Below are 17860 nucleotides of genomic sequence, written 5' to 3' on the forward strand. Positions count from 1 at the left end.
ATGTTCGACAATAATCAATTGCACTCTTCTCTACTCACACGAACAGAGGAGTGTATACACAACACCAAGAATAAAAAGTTGTCCATAAGTTTTTATTACTTTACTTTTTCAATCTCTAAATTAAAAATATTTCATTTTTACACCTGTCCTTGTGTGCGCTCGATCGAAATCATCGAACGTGTGGGGAAAAAATAACTGTAATGCAATGTTAGTTTTCCCACGACAACGATAACAGAAATCTAAAACTTAATCGCCCAGTTTATGGTATTAATCAAAAAGAAGATACAATGACAAAAGAAGAGATTACTCACGCTACTCGCTGTTGATCTGCAAGACTGGTCTCATCGTCGTGATCAAATCTTCAGATAATGCTTGATCATGTAGAAGCCTTAGTACCTCTGGTCGTAGGCAATGTGGAAGGACAAGTTGTCTAATAAGCCCCTCGTTTGGATCATTTACTTGTCGAAAGAGTACATTATCCATCAGCTTCATACGATCCATTGTCGCAACATGTCCAGTACTGGTGGAGATTCCTTCTGTCGCTCTGATCCTTTTGGCTTAGATGCAGACTTGAAATATGAGAGAAACCGACCAATGACAGAATATTCTTGCTGCATACTTTGGATATCCTCGGTGCTATACTTCGGTAAGGTGTAGATTGCATTACAATCCACAGTCATGTTGCTGTGTTCATTTGAAGTCTGCATAGCTTCTTCTAACATGATCATAAAAAACCTTCGCTGGAATCTCTGTTCCTTGTCTGGGTAATCTTGACAGTGCGGTGGCAGCTTGGTTGGTTTTTCCTGTTCTGTATTTGATTTCAAAGTTGTACATAGCTAGTTGAGCAGCTCATCTCTGTTCCACTGCACCCAGTTTTGATGTACTTTGAAGGTAGCACAGGGGGTTGTTGTCTGTCAAGATTTCGAATTTGGCACCATAGAGGTAGTCTTTAAACTTCTCCGTAACTGCTCACTTAACAGCTAAACGTTCCAGTTTGGCAGAGCTGTAGTTGGCATCATTACGCTCAGATCCATGAAGAGTTCTACTAGCATACGCAATGATTCGTCGACCATATTCTTGATCCTGCATAAGAACAGTACCTAATCCCTGTAAGCTTGCATCAGCTTAAGGGGTTACTTTTCATTCAGAATCTTGTTTCTTGATATTTCATATGACATTCATTACATTGCTTTGATACCAGCTATTGTTGCTTAGGCTAGCGATGTGACCCATGGACCTCTAACTAAGTAAAAATTTGAATGATAGCAAAAACCAATCCATCAAAGTATCTTTCCATCATAAGCTTATGGATTTTTTATTACAGGAACGTCTATAGAGGATTTCAAGGAGAAGTTCCAAAAAGCTATGAATTCCAGTGATGGAAAAAAATCTTATTAACAGACAAGGTCTTAGGTAACTACTACACATTCATTATAATTTTATGTTGTTTAACTGGAACAGATATGTTGAATGATAATTGAAATATGATCCTTTCCAAAACCAAACAATTTTCAGAAGTTTAATTTTAAAAAGTAACTAAAGATCAGCACAATTAACTGATTATAATTAAAAAAGGAGCTGTTAATGCATGTCATATATTCATTTTTTTACCCAGTTGTCAAATGTCTAAAAAATATTTTAAATTTTTTTCTTATAATTGTAAGATTTTTAATGTGGGCAATTGCAGCATCAGTCGCCACACCCCTAGTCATTTTGAGTAAATGGCTCTCTAAAAAATGCTGCAATAATATAGACGGAAAGAGTGATGAAGACATCCAACAAAGACCACCTATTCCAAACCCCAAATTTTCACCAGGACAACTGAGCTTGGTCCTACTGATGGTGATGCACACCCCACCATCTTTCATCACTAGTACAGCAGAAATTGAAGACCAGGAGAAGGAGGAGCCAGTAGGGCACAGAACGAGACATTCATGTGCCAAGAAGCTCAACTTGTCCAAGACCAGTGTAGTGTATGAACGGTATTTTTTCACCCTGTGTTTTTTTTTTGTTCATAATTAGTTTAAAAAATCAATCATGAATATTGTGGGTCAAAATAAAAATTATTAGATACTAGTAATCAGATTGATTAAAATTAACATTTGTTCAAAACTACCAGAACATGTACAAGTACATATTTATCACTTATATTGTCTTTCTTATTTTGAGATATAATCTTATCTTTATTCAATTTGTGTCCTCTTGAAAAATTGAACAACCCACAAACTTATACTTCTCGAAACTTACTTATCGGTAGGTCCTTTAACAACAATTTTATCTCCTTTCCTCTTCCAATTGATTTGTTTCGCAAGGTCATTTTTTATCATATATGTTAGTAATATTCTAACTGTTGCCTTCAGGGTTTCTTCTCCGATTCCACTCAGTATCTTGATCTAAAAATGTAAATAATAAATATGTAAACATGTATTTGATGACAAAATAACCATAAGTTAATAAAACAAATTGTTTTAGTAAATCATTTAGATGTATACACATATATCTTTATTAGTTAAATTAATTGAAATAGATAAATATTTAGACAATGATGATGATGGTGATAATGATGATGAGCCTATGACTCTCAGCGAATCAGAATTTGATGAGCGTTAGAGGAAAGGTAATGGTTGTTTTTTTTTTTGGAAATAGATAATTAGTCATAAATTAAGAAATAGATGCTGGTGCGATATATTCATCTATATTAAATAATTAAGGTGGAAAAAAACATCAACATAATGGCTGCTCAATTAATTCAAATAATGAATATCTGTATGACACCTTGTGTGCGATGAGGCATGGATAAGTGTGATTACTTCACATTGTGCTGAATTATTACCATGCAATATCAATCATCATGTTAACTAACCAAAACTGTTTTTTTTTTGTCGTTCCATTTAAGAATTTAGTAGCTATATGGTAACATATAAACAGTTATTCATAGACCCAAACTTTTAGAACTTTGGCTGCATTTGTGCAAAAAGAGCAACATGTTTAAGAGTGATTTTTTATGAATTGTTTTCAGATCACTCAGTTCAAAGTTGAAAATTATTGCTGCGCTTGTTTGCGACTTTTAGTACAAATGCCCATTTAATACAAGAGTATGATTGAGTAGCTAAATAAACCTACTTCAGGTAGGTAAATAAAGCTATGTAGGTAAATCAAGCTACGTAGCCAAATTCTAGTGATTGTACTGGATCTGTTAACAATAAAATACTAAGTTACTGACTTTCCCATAGAATTTTCTATGTATTCTTTTATTTAGATAATTTGAATTTAACAATTGCTAAATATATATGGAGTACTGACATATTTTTGTTGGATCTATAAATATTGGAACAATTAAGAGGCCCCGTACAAATGCTGTACAAATGTAACTACAATGACTAGATTTAGTGACCAGGTTAGTCTATGTTTACAATTTGATGTTGCTTGTGTTTTCTTGACATTAGTGAATACAAGTGTATCATTCCCAGTCGTTAACAGTAATGAACATACCTTGCGGTCATCGATATCCGTGTCTTGGTAATTCTGGCCTTGGTAAGACAATCCCTCGTCGGAGACAGCAATTCTACAGTTATGAAGATGTTTCTCGGTATTATTGTGTTTCTGTAGATGACTACTGACAGTCATTGAAAAGTTGCATAGCTTACAAAAAAGGAGCTCTTCCGCTCGTCTCTTCATTGTTTACAAGATACTCTCGTCTGTCAGATTGAAATACCGCGCGAAAATAATCAAACGGACATTCAGAATTGAGACAATTGAAAAATGAAAGATAAATTATTTGTTAAATTTTCATCCCTATTATTTTTGATTATGTTGTTTTGTAATGATAATAATCACTGAAATTAGGCGAGAAAAGGTTTAAATAATATCTGATCAATTTTTAACATAGAGATAGTTCTTAAAATACGCTTCCCTTTGGTTCTCACTTTTGACATTTGCACGCGGTATCTGACGTCACAGATCATCTGTTCGTGAGAGATTACAGTAAGTAGAAAATTATTATGTAAATATTGTTGAAAACTTATTTATATTTTAAGTCTTATTATAATTAACACAACTTATATAATTTGCATAGCTTGTATTCATCAGACAGCTGCAAGAGTTTTCTTGCAGATGATGATCTTTGTAGTGTTCGTAAAGAACTCAAGGAGTGCAGGGGTGAAGTTACAAAACTTAAAGAAAGCGTCAACACCTTGTAAAATATGAGAACAGGATCCACTAGTAACTTCCAACATGTTCCAAATAGAAGGATCTAATGTGAAGGTAATTAAAAATTTTTTTTACAATAAACGTGAAGTTGAAATTAAATATAAATGTTGATCGCATGTTTGTATTAATATGTTCTTACTTTTCAGTAATTATTTTAAGTAACTTTACCAAGTGAATTTAAAAAAAACCCAGTAGTTGAATTATCTAGGAAAGGGGAGGTTTTGATCCCCCCTCTAGATAAGTGCATAAATAAATAATTAATTCATATCTTTGACATACGCCTCTAATTGCTTTCCTAAAGAGATTATTTCTGCAATGTCTATGGCTATGTGAATCTGACGAAGATATGAAGGTAATGCTTTAAAATAGCCAAATTCTTTTGGACTCTTGTAATTTTTTCTTCATGTCTTTACAAATATCGAAACTTCTCATCCATCTTGGAGCAGTGTGGTTGGGAGGTAAATGATAGCATGTTGATTACATGCTTCCCATTTGCCTCCCACTCCTTCACAAATTGGAGGAACCAAGTAAGGCAGAAGGTAAAACAAGAGATGTTTGTGAAACACTTATGCCCCCCTCCTATGGAAACATCCACAAAGAAAATAACGTAAACTTCAAATAACTTGAGATTTTCTAAGTCCAAGGGCCATAACTCTGTCGAAAATTGCTCTATTATACCCAAAATCAAACTTGACCTAGATATTATCATGATAAACCTGTATACTAAATTTCATTTCAATATGTTCATCCTCTGCGAAGAAAATAAGCAGAAACTGCAAACAAGAGGCCTAGGGGCCACATCGCTCACCTGAGCAACAATTGCCTTAATTCTGATCAAATTAGCATTACAGTATCAAAATATCTTGACAACTGAGTACAGTAGATCCTGCTAAAAAAATTGAAAATCTGCCAATTTTTATCCACCTCATATTTGTTGGTAAATACCAAGCCCCTTTTGTTGTTGTACCTGTAAGAAGATTTTTCTCTATTCCTATAACCCCCCCCCCCCTCCCCATTTCTTGGCCCCACTATTCTCTAGGGAATCATGGTTTCATCAAACTTAAATCTACCTTTAATCTTATAACCTGTGCTTTCACACAAAGTACTGAGTTTTGGACCGAAAACTTTCCAAGAATATTTTTAAAGATTGTAAAACTTGATCCCCTTATTGTGGCCTCACCCTACCCCCGGGAACAATGATTTGAACAAACTTGAATCAACACTTCCTGAGGATGCTTCCATTTTAATTTGAGTTTTTCTGGTTTAATAGTTTTTGAGAAGAAAATTTTTAAAGATTTTCTCTATATATTCCTATGTAAAACTTGATCCCCCAACTGTGACCCCACCCTCCCCCCGGGGGGGGGGGGGGGGAGGACAACAACCAAAAACATTTCCACGTTCAAGAAAACGCTTATCGAGTCCCTGAAGCCGGGAAGGCATTATAGGCTCGTAAATGCCACGTGCCACCCTACCTTCGGCATCGAACTTAAGGCTGACTCAATCGTAGGTTGCTTTTTTTTGGTTTTGTTTTTAATTTACGTCCTTATAGTTTAAATTAAAAACATATCAAAAGAAACACAAATACACACTCCCACTATGTATATCTATATGACTTATAGGAATATTGTGTAGTTTTTTTGAATATTTTTTTGTAGATCATGGACACCCTGTTTGAGTTGACAGAAGATGAGAAGAAAATGAGGACAAATTTCTTTTCTCCTCCTACATTCACTATGGCTGAAGCATCCTCGTTGGCTTACTGCACGAGACTCTGCCTTGGCCCGGTCAAAGTGAAAAGTGTAAGTGTATAAATAATGTACATCGATGTCTTTTTGAGTATGTACAAGCGTACATAATATATTCATATTTGATTTCAAATTCAGATTGGTGAGACCGGTGTAGTTTCTACCGGGTCAAGGCGGAGAGAGGTGCAGTTGGCAATGGAGGGCAGATCTGCTCTCCTTACCCTCTGGGGTAAGGACACAGATCTTGAAGTCGTTACTGGGGAGCTGTACATCGTACAGAATATAGTCCCCAGTAACGACTTTAACAAACAGCGTTGTTATCCTTCTACACCCCTAACAAAGTTTGAGGTAAAATGGATATAAACTATCTCATTGCAATATCTTATCATTTTTTTTGGTAAAATCAATGCATTTAGACAAACATTACTTGAAAATCAAATAAATTATATATTTCTAAAAGCATGAAATTGAAATATTGTAAAAAAAAAAATCTTCATAAGACAAATGTTATTTAGAATTTTGAGCACACTGTTATAGCTATTGGTATTGGTCTATAATTTCAGACTTACGAAAGCGCAGATTTGATGGAACATTTTGAAGGGGTGGTGCAATCGGTATCGTTTACCAGGTCCCAGATAGCAAGCTTACGTTGGCCCAACGTTGGCTTATGGTTGTAAGGTTGGCTAAATATCGCTGTTGGTAGAACGACGTTGGACCAACATTGGACCAACCTTGTATTTATCACTGTTGGTGCATTGGCATCGCTCCAATATTAGATCAACGTAGTTCATCCAACGTTGGAACATAAACATTGTGCCAACATTGGGCCAATATCAAATTGATCTCGGTGGGCGCGAATACACTGCACCGATGTCGGGCCGACGGACTAAAATGTGTGAAATGTGTAAAATATAACGGTTACTATAAATATAAATGTAACTATTCAAATTAATTTCAGATTTAGAATTTTAGTTGTTTATTTTTTTTAAATGTACATGACTATATTATGTGTGTCCACCATGAATCATTTTACTTGTCTACACTTTGAATGAAATGCAGTATCAATGCATAGTAACTTTTCTGCACCCGTGAATGAAACATTACCGCCAAAAGAACTGTCATGTCATTTTTGACAAATCCATCAGAGTAACTTGATCTTATGCTATCATCATGGCTGCCTGTAGGAATAATGCAAGTATGCAGATGTTCTTTTACAGATTTTTATTATATATGGGTGATTATTATACAATAATGTTCTCAATACTTTTAAATGAAAATTTGAAAGCAAATTAAAGGCAAGTTTTTTGTACAGACATCCTCCTGCTGATGTTCAAACTCGGTGACATGGCTGTCTCCTATATTATTTGTGAAGATGAATAGAACCATGCAGTTTATCGGCTCAAGTTAAGGAGCATCTAAGGTAAATGAATTTAATATTATGATAATATTCAATATTTAGGGTAGGAATTAAAGGCACAATTTTATCAATGATGTGAGATGATCAGAATATGTCATGGCAAAATGATATAATTATCCTCAATGCAGCTTTATTAAATACTTCTCTCGTATGTATTGTTTGTATGATAAATCATCGGCATGATATGCTGAGAATATTAGATCAGAAGCTGTGGGTCTTGCACGGATCTAAAGAAGGTCGGATATATCCAGACACACCCCCCCCCCCCCCCTGCGCCCCTGGCCTCCTCCCCGGAAATTTCAAATTGACTTATTCACAGTAAAAAAGCAGTAATATTGAAAAAAAAAATCTGATACACATATTAGAACTGTGCACAGTAAAATAGACCCCCTTCCCGCAAACAAATTTTATTGTCTTAAGGTGGCTCTATACACCCACAGTTTATTCAAATTTTCAATAGAAGACCACAAAACATATACTTATCAAATATCAAAATGACGATAGTGATACTATAGGTATTTTTAAAGAATTTTTTAATGTTTTTTCGTGTTTTTGTAAAATATTTTTTTAAAAAGACAGCTATCAACAAATTGAGAGAAATTATTTTGTCATATGATGGATATTTCCTTCGGACACATAAAAAAAAAAATATAACACTTCTTAACATTCAAAAATGTTATTATTGCAATTTTTTTTAGTATTTCCCCAAAACATATTTTTTCATATTTTCTTACTCTGATGACAAATCATCTGAAAAAGTTGCTTGATGTTATAAGAAAATGTATTTTAATAAATGTGAAATAAAAAATTGAATGAAAACAATTGCAAATAAACACAAAAATATTTAAAATTTTATTTGGTATGAAAGTTCCTCATGTAAGGGTTATCGTTCCTAAGTCCCAAGGCCCAAACACCTTGGGGACTTTTCATTTCTGAGTTGAAGAAAATTTCCTAAATATAATGTTGGAATGATGAATACATGCATATTTCATTATAGACTTTGCCCTGTATAAGTGAATATATTCGCTTTAGTGCAAAACTAAGTCAAATAAATAAAGGGGAACATTGACTAGGCTAATAGGATTTATGTATCCCAACCTGAGAGAAATTCAAAGCAACCCTCTCATCCCCGTTAGGTGTCGATATTAATGTGCATTAAAGTATATTATAATTGAAATATTTTCACCTGTTTAGAATTTTCTTTCACGGTATTCAACCAAAAAATACGTTTTAGAAATTTTTGGAAAGTTAAAAAATTTATTGTTTTCAACGGGAATCGAACTCATGACCTACTGGTTTGTAGTGAACCCACTAACCCACTGCGCTACGGTGTAACATATCGATGATGCTAAAGAAACTCTTTAAAAATTTATACTTGATTTTATTGTTTATTTCGATAAATAATACCACACAACGTGAAGGTGTCACATACCACATTACTTGTAAGTAATGAATTTTCCAATTATCAAATTAAATCTATTCATTTAACACATTTTTCAAAATAGCGGTTCCCATACAATTCACCTCAGTTTAAATCAGCCAGTACCGGAAATGCATGTTTCCAGATTTACTTTTTTGCGTACTGCGTCATCAAAAAGTGGTGTACCACCTTAAATATTGAGGATTTTTTCTGCATTATTACTTTTATAATGTAAATGCAATTCTATTTATATCAATTTATTTTTTCCATTTTATATGATTATTTTTTTTTAATTTACAGCAGCATTTTGCGAAAACGGGCTTTTGAAGTTATCAACGAGGTCAGAACTAGTAAACTAAACTGGAACTGAACTAAACATAGTGACCAAACGCATTTACTGTGATTCGTTATTCATCTGATTGGGAAAGGGGATGAAAATAGGAGTAAAGAAAACAAAGGGATGTGGAAGTATATAGATCGACTATAAAAACCATTTGAAAATTTGAATATTGATTATATTTCTGTGAGAAAACAATAAAGATTAGACTTACTGTTAATCTTTGTGAGTTTGTTTTATAAGGACAAAGTTTGGGGAATATTGGTTGGATTAATTCGTTGCCCCAACATTGGGCCAACATCAAAACTGTCAATCTACTGACAATGGGCCAACGTCACGCCAGCGTGTTGGTTCAATGCTGCGCCGATGAGCAAAATTACATTGGGCCGATGTTATTTTCCATCATCGGGCCAACATAAATGATAACATCGGGCCAACGCTGGGCCAATATAAGCTTGCTATCTGGGGTATTACTTACAGTTTTTTCTTTCGTTTTATTTATTTTTAAATTGCATTTCCCGTTCTTATAGACTATAAGAATACTGCTGGTGTTTAGTGCATTAATTAGTTTTATTCTTTTGCTTATATTATAACTATTATCATCATTATTATCATTTTTATTATTGTCTGATTTTTAAGGTTACATATATTGACGTAATTTTTTTATAGTTTAAACTTTTACTGTCAACATTGACGTTCAAAATTACCAATTTATTGTCGCAATCTGATCAAAATCCAGGATAACATGTTAACAATATCCAATAACAACCTGGCGAAGATTTTCCCTGAGGGAAAATTCAAGTGCGTAGAGGTGGTGGGGAAGAAAAACAGCAGTGAAATTGATTGCTTTGAGTACATACCAACATTGGAAGTATTAAACAATTCAAAATCAGCAACTGTTAGTTACAATGCTTCTTTGCAATAAAATATTACACACATATTCTAACACATTTTTGTTGTATACACCTTTGAAATGCATAGTAAATATGTCGTGAATGTCGTTATGCGCTATGACCAGATTTTTTACTTTCCAAATCTGGTCATGACCAGATTTTTACATGTTGAAGGTTGGCAAGTATGCTGGCATAAAAAATTCAAGTGACCTCGAATCTTTACAAAAGTGGGAAAATCAGGCAGTTTACACGTTGCTTTTTATCTCATAAAAAACTACAGTTCCTGTCGCTGGCGGAAAACCCCTAAAAACGAAGAGAAATTCGGGAATTATTTTCTTCGGAAAAATAGTGTTGTAAGACCATAAATGTATGTCGCTTAAGGGCTAAGGATGTTAAAAATGTGTGAATTACCTTTTATTTTTTCAGGATAGAAATGTTTCTATGGGCGAAGATAAGAGGGGTGCCCAATCAAATGAGATGGCCTGTAATTAATTAATAGTTCTAGTAGAATCTATTCTAAGTAATTAACAATGATTATTGATTTAATAATGGTAAATGGATATTTTAGTTTGTAATAAATCCATTTCTATATTGCATTAACATACATATAGCTCTATTCTCTAATATGATTCTGTGTGTCTTCATTTGTGAAATGTGCAATATATTACATGTATTTTGACTTCATTTGGGCAAAACCAGCAGGCATTTCATGTTTGCTTTATTTGCAATGATGTCCACCTCTCTGAATATTTTTATATTCCGGTTTCTTAAGAGGAGATTCTCCTATATAATGATATATAAAAAAAAAATAAATTATTTTGGCTAAATTAAGGTGATTATTGTAATTCATATGACTTGTCACTGTAGATTTTCTCTCAAGAGAGGTGATGTAGAACCATTTGAAAATATCCCGAAATGGGAAGAAAAGGCAAAAAGTATATAATACAATTCAAGGGTTGAATTTGTATTATAATTTAAAGAGAAAGGAAAGTCAAACATATATTTTATTTATATCAATAAAGTAGTTTAAATTATCACATGTAGTAAAGCTGTTTTGAAAATAAACTAAATAGTTAAGCTTTAATGCATGTTTGAAATTAGAGAAATCGTAATTAATGGAAGCTGACATGATGTAGAACTCTTTTGTATTAAAAACCAAAAAATTGATTATTTTAACGTCACACCATCTATTCTGGTTTGGTTTACATATACAATGTACAAAGTGCTCTGAATAAAAATGCTTACTTGTGCATTTCTGTTATTCAAGTAATCGACTGAAGAAAATTGAAGATGTTTAGGTTCACACGTCAATCTAAAGAATAAGTACAAGTATGCATAAATATATGCATTTTTATCAAATAAATGACAGCTGTTAATCTCCTATCATTCAAGGTTGAAACCGGCCTTGAGTAAATTTTTATCCCAAGTCAAATTCTTCGCTGTAAGTATGTTATAATTGTAATTGGGCTGTTTAAATATTTTCTCTAAAGTCGGAATTACCATGTCGAAATAACGACGGCAGGCATTTTCTACAATACTTGTCATCTACGTGGAGATTTCCTTTGTCTCCAACACTTAACTTATTCAACGAACATGCTGTTTGAGGTTGGTTTGTAATTTAGTGGAAAGTCAAAGGTAAAAGAATGGTATCAAGTCGATATTGTTTCAGAGTTTCCAGAACTTGTTATTTAGAGTGAATATCATGATTTACTAATACTGATGCTATGTTGATAAAACAAACCTGAATAGATGGTGGGACGTCATAGATTAAAGTTCAATGGCAGCTCCCATAGTGGCGGGAAATTTAAATAAAGCGATCGGTTTTCTTTATTTTTTCTTTGTTCCGAGGGTTCTTAATAAAAATAAATACAATTTACAACTAGAAAACTGACCAGTCAGGAAGGGCCCCGTTATGACAATTAATATAGAGAAGTGAAAAAAACTTTGAATTCCATCCTCTTTATATTAACAATGATGAGAAATAAATGCCCAGCATAAGATGTAAAGAACTGCAATATATAGGATCTCGTGATTTGTAGTTGGATATGATTTTCATCCAACAATTAAAGTGTTTTTTTATTGAGCCTTAGTGAGGGGATAAAACACACAAGTTGGATAAAAATCATATTATACTACAAATCATATGAGATTCTATTTATCCCATGTTTTATACACCACAATCAATGTTTACACTGTTTATTAAACTCCACATTATTTTACTTCATTATGCCTACGCAAATCCCGTTGTAAAGTCACAACTGTGGGATATCCAAAAAATATCCAATGAGTCATATATCCATGGGATAAAGGAGGTTAACATGGGATGAAATAAAATTTGTTAGAAAAACAAAGAATTGATACCAATGCAATGATACCTAGACTTTGCCTCAACTTCAAACAAACCACTTGCATACACATGTGTACGGTAATACATATAACAGATAAAGACAGACCTTAGATTTTCTGAAACAGGCAAGATAATTAATCTCAGGGGATTAATTATCCTGCTCTCATACATTTATTGAATTTAATCAGGGCTTACAGAAGGAACATTTTCAGGTACTATTCTTAAGTTTCCTTTAATATAAACATAGCAACCAAAAACAACAACACCAAAACATCTATTAAAAAGAAAAAAAAAAGAATCAAAAAACTGATATCTAAGGCCTAAGAAAAAAAAGTGTTTGTTTCCTCTTTCCCGACCGACCCTAGCTTTCACCCCCCGACTCAAAATTTTTTTTTAAGGATTTTTGATGGAAAATCGTTTATTTTCGTTTTTATCCGATTTGGAAAAAAAATTACTCAAAATTTTGGTCACAAAAATGCTTGAAGCAGTTACTCTTCTCAAATCAGTGTAACTCAAACGTTTTGTTTCAAAATGGCTGTATGTTTCCATGTGTTGTAGATTTTAATAATGCTCTCATCGTTGGCAGAGAAAGTATCTGACATATAATATCATTTTTGTGTTTTCTTAAGACCAGCTGAATAGTCAGGAATGATATTAAAAGTATTTCTCATTTTATACCATTCAGCAGTGTCAGTATCTAACCGGCATGTATGGATACTGCAATATTAAAGGGAAAAAAAATATTTGAAAAAAAAAAAAATTCCGACCGACCGACCCTACTTTTTTTCAGCATGAAAGCGGAAACAAACCATTTTTTTGTTAGGCCTAATAAAAAATTTTTTTTTTAAATTTATTGTAATTCATATATTTTTTTTTATTTTACAGAATATAAGTATTTGGACTAGAATGAAATATATTCATTATCAAATACCATCCTTTAAACTGAGGGGTAAAAATATTAGGATTATATTATCATGGAATGAGAGTTTAATTTGCTTCAAAACAAACATCAGTGCAGACAAAGGTGTTCATTAATCTCGATATGACAGATAGAGATAAGCCTCTAAATTTTCTGCAGCAGGCAAGATAATTAATCCCAGGGGATAAATTGTTCTGCTCTCTCATCCTTTTCTTCTAAATTTAAAATTAAGATTTTTTTTTTCAGAAATGACAGAATGGGGTTATAATCTGATTACCTGTTAAGATTAACAGCATTAAGGCAGAAAAAATGAAATAAATAATTAAAAAATAAAATAGTGTGGAAGGTTAATTAATCCCAAAGGACAAATATTGCACAGCCTTCAATGTATACAATGGTAACATTCTCAGCAGTTATCTCTCTTTGCCCATTCATTCTTATGCATAGTTAGGAATCTACCCCACCACCCCAGCTCCAAACCAGAAGACATAGAGAACCAAACTTAGCATCAAAATATGTATTTCTGCCTACTGAACTACCATACCAAATTTGAACTTGATTGGGCAACCATAAAAAAAGTTATTAGAAAAAAACACGAAATGTGTGGACGGAAGAGTGACAGACGGACGGACAGAAGGACGGACGGACAGAGTGATTACTATAGGGCACCCGCAAATCCTTGCGGGGCCCTAATTATAGTAGATGAATATAAATTGATTTAATATACAACATATTTTGAGTTTCCTTCCCCTTTGACAACAAAATGCTGTCCAGAGTTTTACGAAAGAATGTACGAATGTTACGAAGATTTAGAAACTTGTCGACTGAACGAATTTTATTTTTGTGTGATTATACAAACGTAATATCAAATAACTTAATATCTTTTTAATTAATAACATTAAAATCACAATTCCATCAATGTAAAGAATACTAAAAAAAATTGCAAAAGAAAATGTTGGTCTGGGTCATAAGTTTCTCTGAAAAACATGGACCAGGTATATTAAGTTTATTATGTGTTTTCAAATGTTTATATTTAAAAGAGTATACAACTCGACAGCAAAGCAGTTTTAGTGTAATTTTTAATCGGTTGCCAAAAACAAAACAATCGCAAGGTGTGTAAACATCTTACGAAAAAACACATACAAAGGATTTGGGTTATCCTTCTTTGACTTTTGATTTTCCAGGGATCAGAAACGTACCTCTTCACCCTCCCGAAATCTTCCAGATTTCGAAGAGGAATGTCTGCAAATAGGTCGTGACTTTTCAGTCATTTTTGATTCGGGGTAATTTTGTCATCTTAAAATTAGTCGCTTGTTAAAAAAATCAACCTTTTCACAAATTGAAGAGACATTTTTCAAAGGATAACTGCTTACCAAGACTGATGATAAATACATATTCATTGTTTTGTCATGTACAATCTTTAATTTTCTTTACTAAAAAGAGTATTCATAAAACATTCTCTTTAAATAAAAATTGCCCAGTTGGGTGACTCAGGTGACCTAAAAAGGGAAATTTGCCTTTGTGTTAGAGAAGAGAGCAGACAAACGTTTTCTCTGTGATGTGTTTGCACAAACGTCTTTGGAAAACCTGTTCGAAAACCCATGCTCCTCTTTGGTGAATATTCAAAAATTACAAAATATGCGCAGACCAGCCAGGCGAATGTTGCTCAAGTATGATGAGTTAAAGAGGAAAGCAGCTTGTCTACCAGATGGTACGGGGTATGTTATGACCCCCCTGCGCCATGAGATGGAAAGATGGTGATAGAGGTGGAGAATATGACATGTTTCTGATCGAATACTGCATATTTCTGGCATGATTAGTCTAATGTCAATAAAGTTACTCAGCTATGTCAATGTATTTTATTTGCACCAGCATGTCAATGCAGTTAAGTGCACTTGCCAATCTTACTTAATATTTGATAGCTGAGTGAACATGCTAGTTTAGTATTTAATTTCGGATGTAAACAAAGCATTTCATGGTTGAATTAATTAAATGTAAAGATATCTCATCTTTTTTTATTGCTTTTTTCAGGTGTTCATAAATGGCGGGGCGCAAAAAATGGTCATTGCGGTTTTGGAGAGGATACCAGGAAGATAAATTGGTCATCCCTTCTTGGATTGAAGGTAAATTTATTCGATGGGCCGACAGCAGTAATGCAGTAGCTGCACTCAACGAGATGTGAAAGCCCGAGAAGACATGCCTTAAGTTCAACCTGATAAAGGTAAAATTTTCCTTTGGTATGTTATGTATAGAACCACTCACTGTCACTCAGTGTAAACAAAATTTAATTTATATGTATGTTTTTAGACAATCTGTAAGTTAATTTGACTCAAGCTGAATTTTACTTTTAGATAGCAAGAAAGAATGTGAGCAATATGATTACACCACAACTGGTAAAACAACTGAGGAAGAAAGTGGTATTGAGGAGGAAATTATGCCTAAGAGAAAACCCAAAAAGAGGATCTTTTCTGACTTCATACTAGATTAAATACACTGCTTATCAAACAATTATTTGTTTTGCATATGGAAGTTGGCATATGTTTAATTAATTACACAAAAACAAATGTATATTTTTGATTTTGATATTTGATTATGTTTTTGATAATCTTACATGCTCATGTAACATAACAAACAAATTAACATAAACGCACTGATTTGGGTACATGTTTATTAAGGTCTTCCGTTTCCAACGGAAGACCTTATTGTTATTGCTTTGTTTCTTTTTCCCTATTCTTATTATTAAGGTCTTCCGTTTCCAACGGAAGACCTTATTGTTTTTCTTAGGTTTCTTTTTCCCTATTATTATTATTTTTTTTTTTCTTACCGATTTTGTGCACGCGATTTCTCGGAAACGGCTCAACCGATTTACGTCAAATTTTCAGTTCTGATAGGCATTGATCTGAACCTTGTTGGAAATTTTTTTTGTTGATGACGTCACTTCCTGTCTCGAGATATCGTGGATTTATCAGTTTTTATAGGGGTATTTTGTACCGAGAACTCCTCTTTTACCATTGAAGATATGATGTTGAACTTTTCAGGGCTGATAGACGAAAGACTGAAATAGTGTCTAATGGTCATTAATCATCTTTATCTCAAAGAGCGCCGAAGCTCGCCCGAGCTTGAAAATTAAGATAAAAAAGGCGTCATGATTTTTCTTGGTTTTCTTTGAATATCTCTTTTCTTCAAAGCATTTTGTTAAAACATGTAGAACAAAAAAACCTAATTAAATCAAGAGCTTTAATTTCAGATCATGAAAAAGGGGCTAGCCCTTCAAATTAGGGGCTGAGGGGGCTCTAAAGTCTTTTAACGATAACTTTTTACCGTGAAATATTTTGTGATGCGTTATAGAAGCAATTATGTTTATTCTTAGGTTATTAACCTAATCATGGCAATCATTTACTCCTATGTTACGTAATTAGGGATTTTAAGGGGCCAGAAGTCCAAAACTTTGATGTTCTATATCTCAAAATTAAGAAACATTTGGATAAGCAATATTTAACAAAAGATGCTCGAAATATTGAGCTTAACAATCTGAAACCATAATTTCCTTGTTATGCGGTCCCTAAAAGGAGTTACAGGGTCGGCCCCTAAAACGACCCTCTCAAGATATCTCGAGAACGGTACAAAATTTGTAAACACTTTTTGTACAAAATGTGTTTGAATTGACAAGAGCTTTCATTTGAAATCATGAAAAAGGGGCTGGCCCTTCAAATAAGGGGCTGAAGGGGCTCTAAAGTCTTTTAATGATAACCTTTTACCGTGAAATATTTTGTGATGCGTTATATAAGCAATTATGTTCATTCTTAGGTTATTTACCTATACATGGCAATCATTTACACCTATGTTACGTAATTATGGATTTTAAGGGGCCAAAAGTCCAAAACTTTGATGCTTAATACCTCAAAATGAAGAAACATTTGGATAAGCAATATTGAACAAAAGATGCTCAAATTATTGAGCTTAACAAAAATCAACCATAATTTATTTGTTATGCAGTCCTTAAAGGGAGTTACAGGATCGGCCCCTAAAACGACCCTCTCAAGTAATCTCGAGAAGGTACAAAATTTGTAATTACTTTTTGAAGAAAAAGTGTTTGAATTGACATGAGCTTTCATTTGAAATCATGAAAAAGGGGCTGATCCTTCAAATAAGGGGCTGAGGGGGCTCTAAAGTCTTTTGATGATAACTTTTTACTGTGAAAGATTTTGTGATACGTTATAGAAGCAATTATGTTCATTCTAATGTTATTTACCTATACATGCCAATCATTTACTCTTATGTTACATAATTAGGGATTTTAAGGGGCCAGAAGTCTACAACTTTGATGCTCAATATCTCAAAATGGAGGAAAACTTTGGAAAGCAATATTGAACAAAAGATGCTCAAAATATTGAGCTTAACAATGTACAACCATATATTGTTTGTTATCTGGACCCTAAAAGGAGTTTTAGGACCGGATATCAAAACGATTTTTCCCAGATATCTCAAAAACGGTAACCAATTTCTAAACACTTATTAGTGGTACACAAAAATACCTTTTGACTAGACTGAATGAAAAGGAGCTGATCCCTCA

General features: G+C 33.4%; 1 protein-coding gene across 1 annotated transcript; it reads left to right on the forward strand.

The window, feature by feature from the left end:
* Positions 1–5672: 5672 nt before the first annotated feature.
* Positions 5673–10308, forward strand: LOC128172736 (uncharacterized). The gene is made up of 4 exons (XM_052838489.1): positions 5673–6008; positions 6093–6302; positions 6518–6581; positions 9848–10308. The coding sequence occupies exons 1-4, from the start codon at positions 5868–5870 to the stop codon at positions 10051–10053; spliced, it is 621 nt and encodes a 206-aa protein (XP_052694449.1). The 5' UTR covers positions 5673–5867; the 3' UTR covers positions 10054–10308.
* The last annotated feature ends 7552 nt before the right edge of the window (positions 10309–17860 follow it).

Source organism: Crassostrea angulata, chromosome 2, assembly GCF_025612915.1.
Source record: "Crassostrea angulata isolate pt1a10 chromosome 2, ASM2561291v2, whole genome shotgun sequence".
Classification (NCBI taxonomy): Eukaryota; Metazoa; Mollusca; class Bivalvia; order Ostreida; family Ostreidae; genus Magallana; species Magallana angulata.

Coding starts and splice junctions, on each gene's coding strand:
- LOC128172736 (XM_052838489.1), top strand. CDS start 5,868: ATGGACACCCTGTTTGAGTTGACAGAAGATGAGAAGAAAATGAGGACA. Junction 6,009..6,092: donor GCCCGGTCAAAGTGAAAAGT/GTAAGTGTATAA, acceptor TTTCAAATTCAG/ATTGGTGAGACCGGTGTAGT. Junction 6,582..9,847: donor GCAATCGGTATCGTTTACCA/GGTCCCAGATAG, acceptor CAATTTATTGTC/GCAATCTGATCAAAATCCAG.